Raw genomic sequence first — 16,510 nt, 5'->3', positions numbered from 1 at the left:
AGCACTGCATTTTCCCAATTGAGTCACGTTGGCGATGCCGATCCCACCCCAGCCAATTGCCGTGCCTATGCGTGGCTTCACCCGTGCTAGGGCACTCGGCTCAACAGTGCGGAGGTTGCGCTGACTTGGTCACGGGCCATGCAGCTTCATGCGTTGCCTGAGCACAGCAGCACTGGAACGTGCATCTGGACTGCCGCCCGGCCCCGAAACAGCTTGGAATGCTGCGACAACACCTTCAAGGGGATCTGGATTGCCGAACCACTCTGCCTCGCACGTTCCTGCATAGTTCTGGAACGGACCGCCTAGTGAGCGGAGGTTTGCGAACTCGCATCTGGGTGCGAGTCGGAGTACTCTGAATCCTTCAAGAATCAATACATCAGGCAGGGTGGACGACCATTGGACAACGAAAGCTCTACACCACCTCGCTTTCAAGATTGGCCAATGGAATTTATTTCAAAACCCCCCTTACATAGTTTGCTTCTGCGTCTGCGCTCAGGACCGTCCTAGTCTGCTATGTTTAGTGCGTCCGTCTTGCAGCAAAGTTAGCATTGCGCTGCTTGGGCTTGTAGCGTAAGCTCGAAGACGTGACGTTCTCGTCAATTGAGCTGTCCTCGATTCAGCCTGCTGCAGCGGCAGCCTTGTTGCAAGGGGCGCATTTCAGCTCGAGCAGAGATAGCGCTGTACATGGTCACCTTTGCCCCATATTAGCCTTGTAGTCACTCCGTGAAGTAACTCGTCACTCTCGCCAAATTACCCAATTGCTATCGCTCTATTGCTGCCATCGGAGTTCAAATGAGCCCATCTTGTGACAATTGGGGCGAATGGAACGGCTGGGCAAGTTGGCATGGGCAGACCTGGGACGACAGTACGGTCTCGCGATACCAGCGAGAAAGTGGACAATCTCCCTGGTCCCATAATCCCGCGGTCAATTCCGCTGACGAAGACACATATCGGAACGACGAGCTGCTCCAGACCCATTCCGCATCCCCGACAGTATCATACTATGATGCGGCTGCATGGAACATGGTCCGTGCCACAAATATACCTCCAGAAGGTCCTGCACTTGATGGAGGTCCACAGCTTGCAACGGTTTCAAATCTTCAACATGACTGGTCGACCTCTGGAGCATCTCTATGCCATGCGCAAACATCCAACGGAGCCGGAGCTGAGGGACTGATGCAAGAAGTGAACGGTCAGACCAGCCACGCCCTCAACACAAGTGTTTATCATCACTCCAGTGATACAGGCACCGAGTTCGCCATGAATGGCAACTCCCGCGAATGGAGGTCAGAGCCCACATGTCCAGGACCTCTCGCCGAATTGATGCCACGTCGACAGTCTCCCAGGTTCGCGGGCGATGAGTACACCGCACGCTGGGTCCGAGGGTACGGCACGAATCGCGCAGGTTGGTGCGGGTTCTGCTCTTCGTGGTATGCACTCCAAGGAAACTCGGCTCATGGCATTTACTAATATGTGTTTTCGCAGGCACAAGCTGAAGGATTCGGCATATTGGTATCATATGCACTACTCGGTAAGTTGGACGACGACTTCCATTTTGCAGTCATGCACAGCGCGCACATGACTCCAGGCAACAGATCAACTGACTCATGCATCGCGCAGCACGGCATCTCTTGCGCGACAGGCAAACCTTTTGAAGCCCCGCAAGCTCGCCGAAATGCTGAAGGTGCAGTCGGCTTTGAGGTACTTTGTGGTCGCTGCAATCAGTGGGTCTATGTCGGTCGGCTGGATCGGTGGCAGACACCCTATTACCGTCATGCGTACAAATGCCAGATGAAGGATCGGTTCGGTGTCGACCGGTTTCGTCTCAGCAGACCAAAGAGCACCTCGCCACGAAACATGGCTGGTGGAGTTTGGAGATCGATTTGAAGTTGCAATCAAATCCGCGCCACCGAGAGCTGAATCGGAACAGCACTTCCGTCCTCGACTCTCGAATGGAATGGGTCATTGCTGCCTTTGGGGCTTGGGGTGCGCCCCTTCTTCTCTGATATTCCGAGTGGGCTTCAGTGTGGTAACTTTGCGGTGAGCTTTGCTCTTGCCACGGATGGATGTATGAACACTGTTTATGTTAGCCGCAGATATAGCTCACGACGCTTTAATGAATTTCGGGCATGCTGCGCTTCTCCTTCCTCATGCTCTTGAGCATTTTCTCAATGGAGACTGTTGACACAACAGGGATCGTCACGTTGCCGCAAGAAATAGCAACAATACTTGGATGTCTCGTCGGCTTTGTTGCTGCCACCAAGGTCTTGCAATGGCGTAGCATGAGTCCAGTAGTGCGGATTGTCCCTGGTGAACAGATGGAGAATAAGCGTGGTCGGCTCAATGCTCATTTCGCAGGACAGTAGGTCTGGCAAGGGGCTTCAGCTAGGTTCAGGGCCAGAGAGACGGACCGCCGCAGGCTTGGCTCAGATCGTGACTTAGCGAGCATCATCTGAGAGGCTAAGCAGCAGTTCCGTCGGAAGGCCTTGCAGTCGATCAGAACATGAGGGGGATCTTGTCGTGCGCTCACAGCGTCTCCATTGTCCTCGTATCAGCTGAGCACTCGACGTCATCGGCAGCGAGCAGCTCTCGGCCACCAATGTTGATTGGCAACGTCCAGATCTTGTATGCTTGGCAAACGTTTTTAGGCTGCGGTGCACATTCGCAAGGATTGCATACACTACTGTGCTGTGACGGATGGCGCTGTGGTAGCCTAGGACCAGCTTGTAGACGATGTTCATCCGGACTACACGCACGCTGGTATGCGACGGTCGCACCCGGCAAGCGCACCAGCAATGGCATCCGCGCAGCGCTGTATAGGCCAGTGAGCATCTTCTATGGCACTGCTCGGCGGTGATTAGCTTTGGGTGCGACGCAGCGGGGAGCTCTCGCGCGCTGATTGGTCTGCGGCGCCATTGGTTGGCCGGGCATGGAGGAGGAGTGGTCGCGCAGGTGCAGATGCAGTGCAGGTCATGCTGGGTGGTGGAACGTGAGCCATGGATCGTGCAGTCACGCGTCGATGCATCACGCTGCCTGTAGCGAGGCAAGGGCGAGTGCGAGGAGCTGCTCTGCTGTGATGGAAGGCTCGAGGGGAGTGTAGATCGCCGTCGTGCCCAGCGGCGGTGGTGGTGGGCGCCTGGGCGCGTCGCTCGTATCGTGGCACAAGCGAGGGCCGGGCGCGCTTGTTGCTGATCATGCAGCTCGTCGCGGATTCATGCGCGTAAAATTTGATGCAGCACGCAATGCCCCACGACGCCGGCATTGGGTGGTGAGGCTGGCTGCTGGCAGGCTGGGTGGCGGAGGATGCGGCGAGTGACCGAGCGGCCGTCGTGAGGGCGCAACGCACCGGCGGGAGCGTGTACACTCCAGCAATGGACTGGGACCGCATCGGAGACGGCGAGGACAGGCAGTTTCAGACCAGAGCTCGATAGCCGGCCCCTCTATCTGAACAACACTAATATGTACACTGCGCGCAGCAGACGTGAGGACAAGCACCAGACCTCCCCCCCGAGCCGCACTTTCATGCGCCGTTGCTCCACCCATAGATCTTTTCGCGCGCAGCAGCTGACCGGGGCTCGCATCGGCGGCTGCTGTTTACTGCCGTTCATTTGACCACACTTCTTTCGCACGTGCCGGCCACTATCTGACATCTCGCCTCGCTCGCCCTCTGTCGCCGCTCTGCTGGCCCTCGATGAGCCATACGCGGTGTCATGGACTCGGCCGATGGACAAGAGTTCACTCGGGTACGTCGCCCCCTCCGCTGCCGCCAGTCCGCCACGACGGGGCGCACCTTGCATCGTCTTGCCAAGCGCCGCCTTGCTAACGACGACCGACTACAGAAGCTGGCTTCGTTCGTGTCAACGCATGAACGGGCCCTGGCGAACGCGCTGCAGCTGCAGCACCAGAGGACCAAGCATGGCAAAGAGCAGGGAGCCGCAGGCCGGCCGCAGACATCGGCCGGCGCATCCAGCACCATGACCCTCTCGCAGTCGCTCTCGCGTCCCTCCTACCTGTCCTTCTCCTCGACCGCGAGTATCAAGCCCGCGAAGCTTGTGCTGACGCCCCACCATCTCTACTACCTGCTCAGCGTGTTCGAAGCCGAGCTGGGCATTGACCCGGGGCCGATGTTGATACGGCTGGAAAATCTACACAATGATGCGCCTGCGTCGAGCTACATGTCCTTCCTCAACCACCCGCCACGATTGCGGGGAAAACATTCGGATGCGGACTCGCTGCGCTCTGTCTCGAGCGTGCGCAGCGTCATGTCCAGCATGTCGTCCGTGTGGTCCACGCTCACGGGACACAATGCGGCAGCCAAAGAGCAGAAATTAAAGGCGCAACATCGTGATGATCTCAAGTACTTGTACTCGTGCTTCACCAAAATCCCAGCATTGCGTCTTGCACCAGACCACAAAGCCCGTCCTATCGCCGGCTACGAGGAGTTTCCCTTGTGAGTGCGACATGCCGAACGGCTACTCGAAACGTGCAGACTTGTGTGAAAGCCATTGCTAACCTCTGGTCGACCTCATCTAGTGACACCGCCGTGCCCTTGTTCGTCTTCAAGAACGTGAGTTCGCTAGAGGTTTGCGATCTCGACTTCCGCTCCTTCTACGGCTGGGACAGGCTATCAGAGCAATTGCGCAGCCTGACGGTAAAGAATGCCATGCTAGAGGACCCAATAGAGTTGTTGCGAGACATTGTGTTGGATGACACCGAGAAGAGGCGCAAACGCTCTTCCAAGACGCAGGTGCCAACCACGCCATCGACCCCCGGTCCGTCTTGGTTCTCAGCCAGTCCAAAACGATTCCCAGATTTTGGCTCCGCAGCATCACATCCTACCACTCCTGCCGCGCTTGGCCGAAGGGGATCGCTCGGGTCTGCCATTCTTTTGGAAAGAGGTGTCTCAGTTGATGGCACGAAGCTTATGGAGAATGCCCGGCAGTCGAGTAATTCTCCTCCACGGCCTGCAACCTCGAGGCACATGTCGCTGAATAAGCCGCGTTCACATCGACCTGGTACCTCGAATGTTCGCAGATCTTCGGGCAGCTCAGGCTCCAGCCACCATGAAATGACTCCCCGCCACAGCTCCTCCGATCTTCTGGCTATGGGCATTTTGCCTTCCTCAAAGTGGCGCTTCTTGCGACATCTCAGCTTAGCAGAGAACTCGCTCACGCATCTCACGGTGAGCAGCCTTGCCCCAGTAGCGAGCACGCTGCAGTCACTTGACTTGTCGGGCAACCTCTTCTCCGAGATCCCTGAAGCCCTGGCAAGTCTGACGCACCTGCGTGCGCTCAACTTGAGCAACTGCATGATTGACAGCCTCGCCTCGCTCTCGCGCAATCCACTGCCAGCCATCACCACTCTCAATCTGCGCACCAACAGGCTGCTTTCACTTGCTGGCATTGAGCGTCTGTACTCGTTGGAGCGACTTGATTTGCGGGATAACCGGCTGCATGATCCTACAGAATTGGCTCGATTAACAGGCATGCCCGACGTGACCGATTTGTATGTGATCAAAAATCCCTTTACCAGGACTCACAGCAGTTACCGGATTACAATATTCAACCTGTTCCGATCCACTCCAGGCCATATGCAGGACGTTACGATCGATACCATGGGCCCACTGTACCACGAGAAGAAGTATCTTGCAGACCGCGCCCCAGAACCTGCAAACAAACCCATCGTCAGACCTCCGCCAGAGGATGAAGTTCCAGAGCCGCTCTCCGTTGCTGACCTACCAATTGATGCTGGACTGGAGCCTGTTCCGGAACCCCCAGCAAACATGGGCCATCGTCGATCTCGGTCAGACATGGGCCCGCCCCCGACAGTGAGAAGAAAGAAGAATCCGCGCAAAAGGGTACTAGAGGCTGTGGCAGCTGTATCGCAGCCTCCTTCAGCAATGGAAGAAATTCCCACAGAGCCTCGAGTACCTGAACTCACCGAACTTCCACCAATGCCACACACCCCGACGACCGAAAGTGATCAACCCTCGACCCCGGAAGCGACACCACATCGCAGTATGCATCCGACACCACCGGCACAGACAGAATTGGCAACACGGCCCAAAGTCCAAACGGGCTTTGCAGCCACCACTTCACCAAAGATTCGGGAATGGTCTGATGATGATAACTCACCTGTGAGATCTCCGGAGGGTCTTGAACCAACATCGGGATTGTATCGCCAGAAGATACAGGCCCTGAAACAGGACTTGGGTCCCAATTGGCTCTCTGCATTGAATGAGAGCAACGTGTCAGAGGAGCCGAGAAATCGAAGCTTCAGTCCTTCATCAAGGACAACAGTCGCCGCCCGTCCAGAACTTGCAAGAGGCGTCAGTGTTGGGGGACGTACCCTCGGATGAAAGTGCTCGCCCATTCGCTCGGACTCTATCGAACGTTGCCGCGAACTTCTTCGACGACTGCAACTGCATGGCCACTGGCGTTTATGATTTGTTTTTCTTTTGGATCTTCTCCCTTCATTGCTTCATCGTTTCGGGATACCTGGTTTTGAAAGAGAGCGTAATGACCATTCTTCTCGTGGCCATTACTCGGATGGCATTTTGTCTGGTTGTTGCATTGGTGTAGAAATACCCCTGGGTTTGGCGAGCGAATTAATGCGTTCTTGTCTTACAGAGGCGCTTCTTAGTTGAAAGCGGCATGCGAGCTGTGTAGAGGATGAAGCATGCCTCCCGAGGCATATAGATTTCGTGTTGCGCATGGTGGAGAGGCATGAAACGATGGCATTTGTAGCGCGGCGTTCTGGGGGTTAAGCGGATCTGTTGGATACGTAGCAGTGCATTCCTCGAATCAAATACAAAGTGTGGTTCATGGATGGCGCGAACGACTGGCCGGTACTTGAGCTGAAGTATGGAGCATCGGCTTGTGCAGATCGTGCGTGTTGGGAACGATCGTGAACATTGTTTCTTGGGTCGACATGCGATATGACACGGGTTCCCCACCTTCGTTCCAGAGCACATGTGAGAGCTGACGGTAGACATGTACTGGCGAACAGCTCCACGGCAGCAGCGTCCGCAATGTCGGTGTCAGTTCTGACGAAGCCGACCTGCTTACTGATGGCTCGACAATGGCGACGACGAAGGTGAAGTTGCACACGCCCGGCGTCGAACGCTGCGTCTGAGAATAGCCTCACTAGTCGGTCTCGAAGCGCGGGCCTCTGTCTGCTGCAATGATCAGCGGCCAGGGCGAGGTGTGGCGTGGGCAAAAAGTGAGCTGCGTTTTGACCGCGTCTCTGCGTTGCGTTGCGTTGCTCGATCGAGGGGCAGCTCTAGACGCGCGCTGCTGCTGCTGCTGGCTCAGCAGTTGGTGCTGCATCATGCACGGCCGTGAGGGAGGGCACTGCTGTGTACCGGCGAGGACAGGCCCGTCGCACGCGTGGCCGTGAGCGGGCTCTTGCGCAGAGGGCCCCGTCGGCTGCATATTGGTTGGGCTGTGATGGTGAAGGGGAAGCAGAGTGCACGACCGCCCAGCTGCCTGCCTTCCTTTCGCTGTGCTTGGCAGACGAGCCGGCGTTGTTGTTTGGCGAGCACCGCTCCTTCTTCCCTTGCGCGCTCTCTCAACCAACATTGCCTCTGCCTCGACTGCACACCTTCACACGCCCGCCCGCCCGTCCTCGACGACTGACGACCTGCATCCGCCGTGTTGCCTGCCCCTGTCCCGCCTGCGCAACTTCATCCATCGCCGAGCGGTGAAAACCTCGACGCCTGACGCACTTGCGCGCCCACTCTTGTCACTGGGCCCCCTCCCCTCCGCACCACGCCAGCGACACAATCTCGCCCGTCACTCGTCCTCACTGCGCCTGCCTGCAAGCATCAGTGGACGCCCGACTCCGCTCCCTCCGGCCCAGCAAAAGCCTCGTCGCCCCTGGTCATCCGAGTGGGATCTGAAGACTCGACACTATTGTCCAGACACACGTCATTGGCAGCACTCTGCAATAGTGGTACAGACGCATACGAACAGAGTCTGCGCTGCTCTCTCGAGCCTTTGCGCTCATCCGCTTCACGTTCGGTACGTTGCTTTGATGATTTTTTTCTTCTCTTGCTAGCTGCACAGCGGCGGCTGCATGAACAGCGGCCAGACAGTTCCGGCAGCAGCAAATACTGCGACATACGGTGGAATCTCCTTCCAAATGGAAAACCGGGCGAACAGAGTATCTTTGTTTCCGGTCACGTGCAACCGGACATGTTGAGACAGCTATGCAGCTTCTCGCAATCGAGCTGGAACGCCTTTTCACTGACTAATTCGCAGTCCCTTCGCCCCTCTGCTGGGCTGCGGCGCTCTCTACGCGACTGGCTGAGAGTACCTTCCGCTTCGACGTCCTCTCTCCCCCTCCCCACCGCCGACCATGGCGGACCAAAACGATGTGGACTTGGACTCCATCATCGATCGTCTCCTCGAAGTGCGCGGCAGCCGCCCGGGAAAGCAGGTGCAGTTGCTGGAGACCGAGATTAGATATCTCTGCACCAAGGCTCGTGAGATTTTCATCTCTCAGCCCATACTGCTGGAGCTTGAAGCTCCAATCAAGGTGCGTGCCAGTATGGAGGCCAGAGCATGAATGAATGTTGACAAATGGTAGATTTGTGGCGACATCCACGGACAGTACTACGATCTGTTGCGCCTGTTCGAGTACGGCGGCTTCCCACCAGAGGCCAACTATCTCTTCCTAGGCGATTACGTTGACCGCGGCAAGCAATCTCTCGAAACCATCTGCCTACTCCTCGCCTACAAGATCAAATACCCTGAGAATTTCTTCATTTTGCGTGGCAACCACGAGTGCGCGTCCATCAACCGCATTTACGGCTTCTACGACGAGTGCAAGAGACGCTACAACATCAAGCTCTGGAAAACCTTCACAGATTGCTTCAACTGCTTGCCAATCGCCGCCATCATCGACGAGAAAATCTTCACCATGCACGGAGGCCTGAGTCCAGATCTGAACTCAATGGAGCAGATTCGCCGCGTCATGCGCCCAACAGATGTATGTTCCAGGATCAAGGTTAACACACGGCTGAACTGACATTGGCGTAGATCCCAGACTGTGGCCTGCTCTGTGACCTGTTGTGGTCAGACCCCGACAAGGACATCACTGGTTGGTCGGAGAACGATCGTGGTGTTTCCTTCACGTTTGGCCCGGATGTCGTCTCGCGATTCTTGCAAAAGCACGACATGGACCTCATTTGTCGTGCGCATCAAGTCGTCGAGGACGGCTACGAGTTCTTTTCCAAGCGTCAATTGGTGACACTTTTCTCTGCGCCGAATTACTGTGGTGAATTCGACAATGCTGGCGCTATGATGAGCGTGGATGAGTCGTTGCTCTGCTCATTCCAGATTCTGAAGCCGGCAGAGAAAAAGCAGAAGTAAGCTCGTCCTCTACTCCTCACGGCACTACTACTTACACCTGCTACAGCAGATTCGGGCGACGATAAAGTGGACAAAGCGACAGATGAAATCTTTGAAAGCAAAGTGCATCCAATTCACCTTCTGTGCCGAGTCCGGATAGCTGCTGGCAGAGACTTGCGGCAATGCGTGTACGACATCACTGAATGAGGCGGAGACACGATTCACAAAATGAAGGAAGGTCGGGAGATGGGGCCGCGCAAGAAATCGACGAGACGGAGGTGGTGTGTACGATTTTGCATGGGTTAAGAGCAGTCTGGTGGCAGCGGCCGGAGGAACATGCCGGCCAGCCACGTCCTCACGCGCACTCGCACACAAGTCGCGCAAGTGGTGATGGCAGCATTGGTGGATGCTGTTACTGCTGCGATGGCGGGTTCTGTCGAATACGCTGAGCGCTGTTTACTCACTCCATACGTTCAACAAGGTGCTTTACTGCTAATGTTCTCTCGTTTACCCCTGTCACATATATGACAATAGACCCATCACTCTACCGTAAGTTGCTTTGGCTTTACCCCCAGACATTGCATATGACATTGACTGTTGTGAAGCTGTCGGAGCTTTGACCATTGACGTTGCGGTCAAAGTGCAGCGCTTTTCTTGGGAAGAGTCTAGTAGCAGTTTGGATTGACTCGTCTACAGAGCGAAGCATTCTCCAAATCAACCCTGAGAGACTCGAAGTCAACTACGGACGCGGCTTCTGACTACATTCATCTGCTGTCCGCTCCAAGCTCGTAAATGAGCGGGAGTCTGACTGGACCTTGAGTGGAAGTTCCCACCATTATCGTCGATATCAGCGATGTCGTCTGTGGCCAACGTAGCAATGTTATGTATCACATCTTGGTGAGGATCGACGAAATGTGGCCCTGAAGTAGCGCGCACGTGGGCAACGAACGGGAACCAGTTAACGCGACGCGCCACTTTCGCGTGCATGTTTCAGCTTCAAGGTGAGGATGCGGCAAAGTAGGCTGCTGCAGGCCGTCGGTAGGCCTGCGGCTCGCGATGGCGGCGCGATGTTGTGGTGCTGCCGCTGCTGCATGGCCGAAATCCGCGGGTGCAGCGCGTGACATGACCACGTTCACGCGTCTGGAGTCGTCGTTGCTCGCATGATGCATCGAAAACAAACACGACCAGGCACACAGCGACCACGTTGACTCTCTCGCCTGGCACTATCCCACCTCGTCGGTGGTGGCAGTGTTGCAAGATTTCAATTGAGGTCACAATACGTGATCCGGCTATTGTCGACTTGACTATTGTATCCATTGTCGAAGGGGGTGGATAGAGTGCAACGATAATACCAAGCTGAGGCTGCGAGGTGGCAGGCCCGCGCTAAGGGTCCACAACGACATTGCTTGTTCGTCGTCCAACCCCCGACATTCACACCAGAGAGTTACGGCATCCACCACCAATCCGACAACATTCGTTACGAACAGCAATTCGATCGCGCAGCTCCCGATCCACAGTCCACCCTTCGCCCACTCGTCGCACCATCGCGCACTCGCTGTCCACAGGGCCCCTCGAATCCGACGCAAGGACCACATTCGCAATCACAGTCGCCAAACATTCGATCTAACGGCACCATATCCAGGGCTCGCGCCCGGTGACGCTTGCGCGGCCGTCATTTTCCTCCATTCCACCCTGCGCAATCACGATGGATGCGCTGCGCGCAGAGCACGAGCGCATACCACAAAACGATACTCAGACCCCAGCGCCCTTGTCCCCACCCAGGAGCAAGACACCACCCACTGTCACTGGCAAGAGGGCGCACAGCGATGAACAAGTGCCCACCACCGATCAGTTTCGCAGCGGGAGTGAGCCCGTGAATCCCGTCGCATTGAACAAGGCGCTGAAAGACATTGAGCGGGCTGGACAGCGGAGAGTGAGTACGCCAGCACCGAGTCCGAGTCGGAAGCGGCAGAAAGTCCAGACCAGCGATCGCTTCATACCAAATCGCGCAGGGCAGGATTTGTCTGCAAGCTACAACTTGCTACATGAAGATGGATCCCCAGCTACGCCGTCGCGGCATCGCAAGAAAGGACCAGGAGATTTGCAATTTCAGAAGATGGAAGCCAACCGGACATACTCATCAATACTGAGGTCGGAGATGTTCAACGATGAGATTCCGCAGATTATACACGACCGCACTGGCTCGCGCGGACAGACACCGCCTGTGACGAGCACTGGCGCCGCTTCGAATCTGGCCGGCAGCAATTTCACACCCTCAACACCGCATAAGAATCTGTTCTCGTACGGACCTCAGCAGCCTGTGTCATTGACGCCGCGTTCAATATCCCGAAGCGAACGAGGGCCCAACATTAATGCCCGATCCGAAATCTACAGCTTGTCACCGGTTAAGCACTCGTCACAGACAATGCTGTTATCTCCTCGCAAGACGCCGCGTCAAGTCAGCAAAGTTCCCTACAAAGTACTGGATGCACCTGATTTGGCCGACGACTTCTATCTGAACTTGGTGGATTGGGGGTCAAACGATATACTGGCAGTTGGTCTTGGCGCCTCGGTCTATCTATGGAGTCGAGAAAGCGGGAAGGTGACTACTTTGTGCACCTTAGAGGGAGATGTTGTTACGAGCGTAAGCTGGATTCAGCGTGGCACGCACCTCGCGATTGGAACTTCTAAGGGACTTCTTCACATCTGGGATACGCTGGCACAGAAGCGGCTGCGGACCATGACTGGGCATGCTTCGCGCATCAGCAGTCTTGCTTGGAATGCACATATACTTTCCACGGGATCGCGAGACAGATCGATACTGCATCGAGATGTCCGCTTATCGAATCAGTACCTGCGTCGGCTTAGTGGTCACAAGCAGGAGGTGTGTGGATTGAAGTGGAACTCAGAGACTGAGCAGTTGGCATCTGGTGGTAACGACAACAAGATCTTCATCTGGGACAAGATGGAGGAGCGGTGGCAACATCGGTGGGGCGAGCAAGAAGGCGGCCATAAGGCCGCTGTGAAAGCCATCGCCTGGAATCCTCATCAACGTGGTGTTCTGGCCTCAGGCGGCGGGACGGCCGATCGGTGCATCAAATTCTGGAACACGATATCAGCGGCTCAGACTTCGGCGACGCGATCAATACCTGTCGAGCAGACAAATCTTGGACTAGGACTCTCAACGTCTCCAGTACCGGAGCCCGAAATTTCAAATCAAGTGATGAATCCGCATCTCATCAGCTCGCACGACACAGGCAGTCAGGTTTGCAACCTGCTGTTCTCTCAGCGAACTTCGGAACTTGTATCGACGCACGGTTACTCACAGCATGCTATCAACATCTGGAAATATCCGAGCATGAACCAAGTGGTCAGTCTCACAGGTCACACGTACCGTGTCCTCTACCTCAGCATGTCACCCGATGGGGCGATCATCTGCACGGGTGCTGGAGACGAGACGTTGCGCTTCTGGGATGTGTTTTCGAAGCAGAAGGGCGAGCCCAAGCGCGGTATTGTGGGCGAATGGGGCATAATACGCTAGCTTCAAGAGGTGGTAGGCCACCCGACGAAGGAGAGATCAGGTTTCAGTGGAGCCTTGGATCAGGGGAGTGGGCATCGTGCTTCGCCTTTGAACGAGAAGGACCAATGCGCTATATTCTGCTCGCAAGAGAGCAAACAGACTTTCGGTTTTGGCTGGTCCATTGGAGTCGCGTAGCACGGTGACTGGAACTTACGCATAGCATTGTGGGAGTTTGAGCGATAGTGCATTGTTTATGCGCTTTTTATGATACCTTATTATGAGCACAGGCAAGGGACGCATGAGCGACGGCGTAGGGCCGTTTGGACCGTTGCCGACAGCTAAGGGAGATAAGAGAGATGGATGTTTGGAAAGACGTGTGGCATTTCTCATCCACAGCGACAAGCACAGCGGAATCGTTGCAGAGTACAGTCTATTCTAATGTTGCACATCTTCTCCTTCAGCCATAAAACGCACGCGGGCCATGGTCGTCATGTTGTCGGCTTCGCTCCCCGCCGATGCCGAACATCCATTCAAATGCCGACCCTACAACGTAACAAGCTCAGCGTCACTTCATGCTGGGACCTCGCATATCACTCTCCTGCGTACGGCAGCCGCTACAGCGTTCGTTTTCACTACCGCCGAAGCGATCAAATTGGATTCGCAGAGCGTCTACAGGTCGAAAGTTGGCGAACATGGCGAAACCGACTTACCTGACTGGCGATAAAGCTGCCATCGAGTCATTCATTGACAAGTTCGATGTATGACCACGACCTAGGCCAACGTACATATGATATACCAGGGCTGATCACGGAACAGACGTTTCTGTTCGACTGTGATGGTATGCCAGAAGTCTGATCCTGCCCTTACAGCTCTCTAGCTGCATCAAGAGAGGCATCGAGGAAATCTAGGACTAACCACCAGAGCCCGATGTAGGTGTCCTCTGGTCTGGCGATCACCTCTTTCCCAAGGTTCCAGAGACGATATCTCTCCTCCGTGAAAAGGGCAAACAGCTCGTCTTCGTGACAAATAACTCGACCAAATCCCGCGCAGACTATAAGAAGAAATTCGATAAAGTGGGCATCGAAGCCTATGAAGAGGAGGTCTTTGGCTCGTCATACAGTGCAGCAGTCTATATCGCTCGCATCATGAAACTGCAAGCGCCAAAGAATAAAGTCTTCGTCCTGGGCGAAACAGGCATTGAACAAGAGCTGCAAAGCGAAGGTGTACCATATATCGGCGGCACAGACGAGAGTTTCCGTCGAGAGTGCACCGATGCCGATTTCAAGAGCATTGCAAATGGGTCGGCATTGGATAAGGACGTCGCTGTGGTGTTGACAGGATTGGATTTCCATCCTTCGTATCTGAAGTATGCGCTTGGGTTTGCGTATATTCGGCAACAAGGGGCGCATTTCCTTGCGACGAATATTGATTCGACGTTGCCGAACGCTGGATCGCTGTTCCCTGGCGCGGGAAGTACTAGCGCGCCCTTGGTCACTGCTACGGGTCAGACGCCGTTGGCGTTGGGGAAGCCGAGCCAGGCGATGATGGATGCCGTGGAGGGCAAGTTCAAATTTGATAGAAAGAGGACGTGTATGGTGGGTGATCGGCTAAACACAGATATACAATTCGGTATTGAGGGCGGATTGGGAGGCACGCTGGCGGTTCTGACGGGCGTCAGTCAAAAGGAGGAATTTTTGGCTGAAGGCGCGAGTGTCGTGCCGAGTGCTTATGTGGATCAGCTGGGTGATTTGCTCGGGTGATCACAGGACTACTAGATGTGTGCTTCAAGCGGCTACGCAGGAGTGACTGGGATCCATATGGCTTCTTGGTAGAGACTCGTCTACGTGAGACGATCTTCAGAAATGACTTGAGTTACGAACATTCATTCGCTTTACCAGTGCCAATGCGGTAGCGAAGCAACATTCGCCCTTCGCAAATATGAAGACTAAACGTCCTCACCTTGACAAGAAATTATTGGATCAGCCTACACAATGATCAAGCGCACACTGTACATTCATTGCAAGAAGTGGCAGCCGATTCATTCAATTCAACATAATCTACCGTGACTTCGTACAGGTAAGCTTTCTCATACATCCTAGATCCCTGACTCATGCCCTCCGAACATCTACAATCTACTCCGCCCCCCTCTAGAGCTTTTGTCGTTTCCTTGCTGGTGACGAGCTGGTGTCGTCTCTGACCTCAAAGAAGAGAATTCCCATCAGCATCCTTCTGTCCAGAAGATCCCGTAAAACCGAGTAGGAGATCTCCACTCACGCAAGCAGATACTTGGCCGCATGCTCCACATGGTCGTCGGCGAATGTGCTGATGAAGAAGTACGAGTGATCGTAGCCTTCCCTGTAATTCACTGTCACTTTCTTCCCTGCCTCCTTGGCAGCCTTTTCCAAGTTCTCTGGCAAGAGCTGGCCTTGCTTGTAGAAATTGTCGCCTGTTCCGACGTCGATGAGAATGTCCGTGTCCCCGGAGTAGTTGCGAATCAGCTCTGTGGCGTCGTGTTCTGCCCACTTTTGCTTCTGGTCGTCGCCGAAGTATCCGCCGAATGCCTTCTTGCCCCAGTCGCAGTTGGAGGGGTTGGAGATGGGTGCGAACGCGGAGACGGACTTGTATTGTCCTGGGTTCTTGAGAAACAGGGTTAGGGCCCCGTGTCCGCCCATTGAGTGTCCGAAGATGGAAACTCTTGAGCCATCTAGCTCCTTGAAGCTCGAGAAGAGTTGTTCCGGCAATTCTTTTGTAATGTAGCTGTACATCTTGTAGCCCTTGCTGTATGGCTCCTTTATAGCATCGACGTAGAAGCCTGCGCCGCTGCCGAAGTCGTACGCATCGTCTTCGCCTGGATGGCCCAGACCACGAGGGCTGGTGTCTGGGTATACTATCGCGATGCCTTTTTGCGCAGCCTTGTGCTGGAAGAAGCCCTTCTCGGCACCATTGTCGCCTGTGCAGGTCAAGCCTGCAAGGTAGAACAGGACCGGGACTGGCTTTGACGAGCTGGCTTGAGGTGGGAGGTAGAGGTTGAGTTTCGCTTCGGTGGTGAGGACTTGGGACTTTTTTCCTGTGTTAACGCGCCTTCAATGGTCATCAATGCGGGGGAGGCCCTACTTTGTGTTGCAGCTTCAAAAGCTTGCCGCCGAAGCTGTTGATGGTCTGTGTGGTTTCGAAAGACATTGTGGTGAGTGTGCGATACGTCGTCCTGTAAGGCAAATATTTAGAAGAGACGAACAAGTGGTGTGAGCGGAGAAGAGGAAGCATGCAATTGATGTTCAAGATGGGTAATGACTTGCGAAAGCAATCGCTGCAGTAGTTCTTCTGGGGTATCTGCCCCGCATGATGTCAAACCAGGAACTATTGCGGAAGCCCATCCGACGACCAATGTCCTTTCTGCATTCGGTTTGTGCTTCACCTTCTCGTCCACTCTTCCGAGTAGGAATCTCCATCGCTCTCCTGTGCAGCCGTGGCTGAAATCTGTCCCTATTCGTGATGCCATGTTTCACGGTGCATTCTCTCATTCCCATTACGGCCTGGGTATAGTCTGGTAGTTCGTGTGTTGCCGATGGCACATTGATGGTTTCGAGGGCAGAAGTCCCTTGTATCACAATAAAGCGAGCTCTGTTGCAATATCGAA

General features: G+C 55.0%; 6 protein-coding genes across 6 annotated transcripts; 5 read left to right on the top strand and 1 right to left on the bottom strand.

The window, feature by feature from the left end:
• Window positions 1-792: 792 nt before the first annotated feature.
• On the top strand, window positions 793-1,887 carry CKM354_000339900 (uncharacterized protein; the record flags this gene model as incomplete). Its single annotated transcript, XM_044798596.1, has 3 exons — window positions 793-1,430; window positions 1,486-1,531; window positions 1,621-1,887. The coding sequence occupies 3 exons, from the start codon at window positions 793-795 to the stop codon at window positions 1,885-1,887; spliced, it is 951 nt and encodes a 316-aa protein (XP_044654531.1).
• A 1,823-nt stretch (window positions 1,888-3,710) lies between these two features.
• On the top strand, window positions 3,711-6,358 carry CKM354_000339800 (uncharacterized protein; the record flags this gene model as incomplete). Its single annotated transcript, XM_044798595.1, has 3 exons — window positions 3,711-3,743; window positions 3,840-4,450; window positions 4,534-6,358. The coding sequence occupies 3 exons, from the start codon at window positions 3,711-3,713 to the stop codon at window positions 6,356-6,358; spliced, it is 2,469 nt and encodes an 822-aa protein (XP_044654530.1).
• A 2,000-nt stretch (window positions 6,359-8,358) lies between these two features.
• On the top strand, window positions 8,359-9,439 carry CKM354_000339700 (type 1 serine/threonine-protein phosphatase catalytic subunit GLC7; the record flags this gene model as incomplete). The annotated part of the gene is made up of 4 exons (XM_044798594.1): window positions 8,359-8,538; window positions 8,590-8,991; window positions 9,042-9,370; window positions 9,421-9,439. The coding sequence occupies 4 exons, from the start codon at window positions 8,359-8,361 to the stop codon at window positions 9,437-9,439; spliced, it is 930 nt and encodes a 309-aa protein (XP_044654529.1).
• A 1,619-nt stretch (window positions 9,440-11,058) lies between these two features.
• CKM354_000339600 (uncharacterized protein) lies at window positions 11,059-12,894 on the top strand (the record flags this gene model as incomplete). The annotated part of the gene is made up of 1 exon (XM_044798593.1): window positions 11,059-12,894. One exon carries the CDS (start codon window positions 11,059-11,061, stop codon window positions 12,892-12,894), a length of 1,836 nt encoding a protein of 611 aa, XP_044654528.1.
• A 671-nt stretch (window positions 12,895-13,565) lies between these two features.
• CKM354_000339500 (4-nitrophenylphosphatase) lies at window positions 13,566-14,633 on the top strand (the record flags this gene model as incomplete). The annotated part of the gene is made up of 3 exons (XM_044798592.1): window positions 13,566-13,631; window positions 13,690-13,711; window positions 13,807-14,633. The coding sequence occupies 3 exons, from the start codon at window positions 13,566-13,568 to the stop codon at window positions 14,631-14,633; spliced, it is 915 nt and encodes a 304-aa protein (XP_044654527.1).
• A 510-nt stretch (window positions 14,634-15,143) lies between these two features.
• On the bottom strand, window positions 15,144-16,053 carry CKM354_000339400 (S-formylglutathione hydrolase; the record flags this gene model as incomplete). Its single annotated transcript, XM_044798591.1, has 2 exons — window positions 15,144-15,932; window positions 15,988-16,053. 2 exons carry the CDS (start codon window positions 16,051-16,053, stop codon window positions 15,144-15,146), a joined length of 855 nt encoding a protein of 284 aa, XP_044654526.1.
• Window positions 16,054-16,510: the final 457 nt, after the last annotated feature.

Source organism: Cercospora kikuchii, assembly GCF_019650295.1.
Source record: "Cercospora kikuchii DNA, contig_00002, whole genome shotgun sequence".
Taxonomy (NCBI): domain Eukaryota; kingdom Fungi; phylum Ascomycota; class Dothideomycetes; order Mycosphaerellales; family Mycosphaerellaceae; genus Cercospora; species Cercospora kikuchii.
This window is presented reverse-complemented; position numbering and strand designations above follow the sequence as displayed.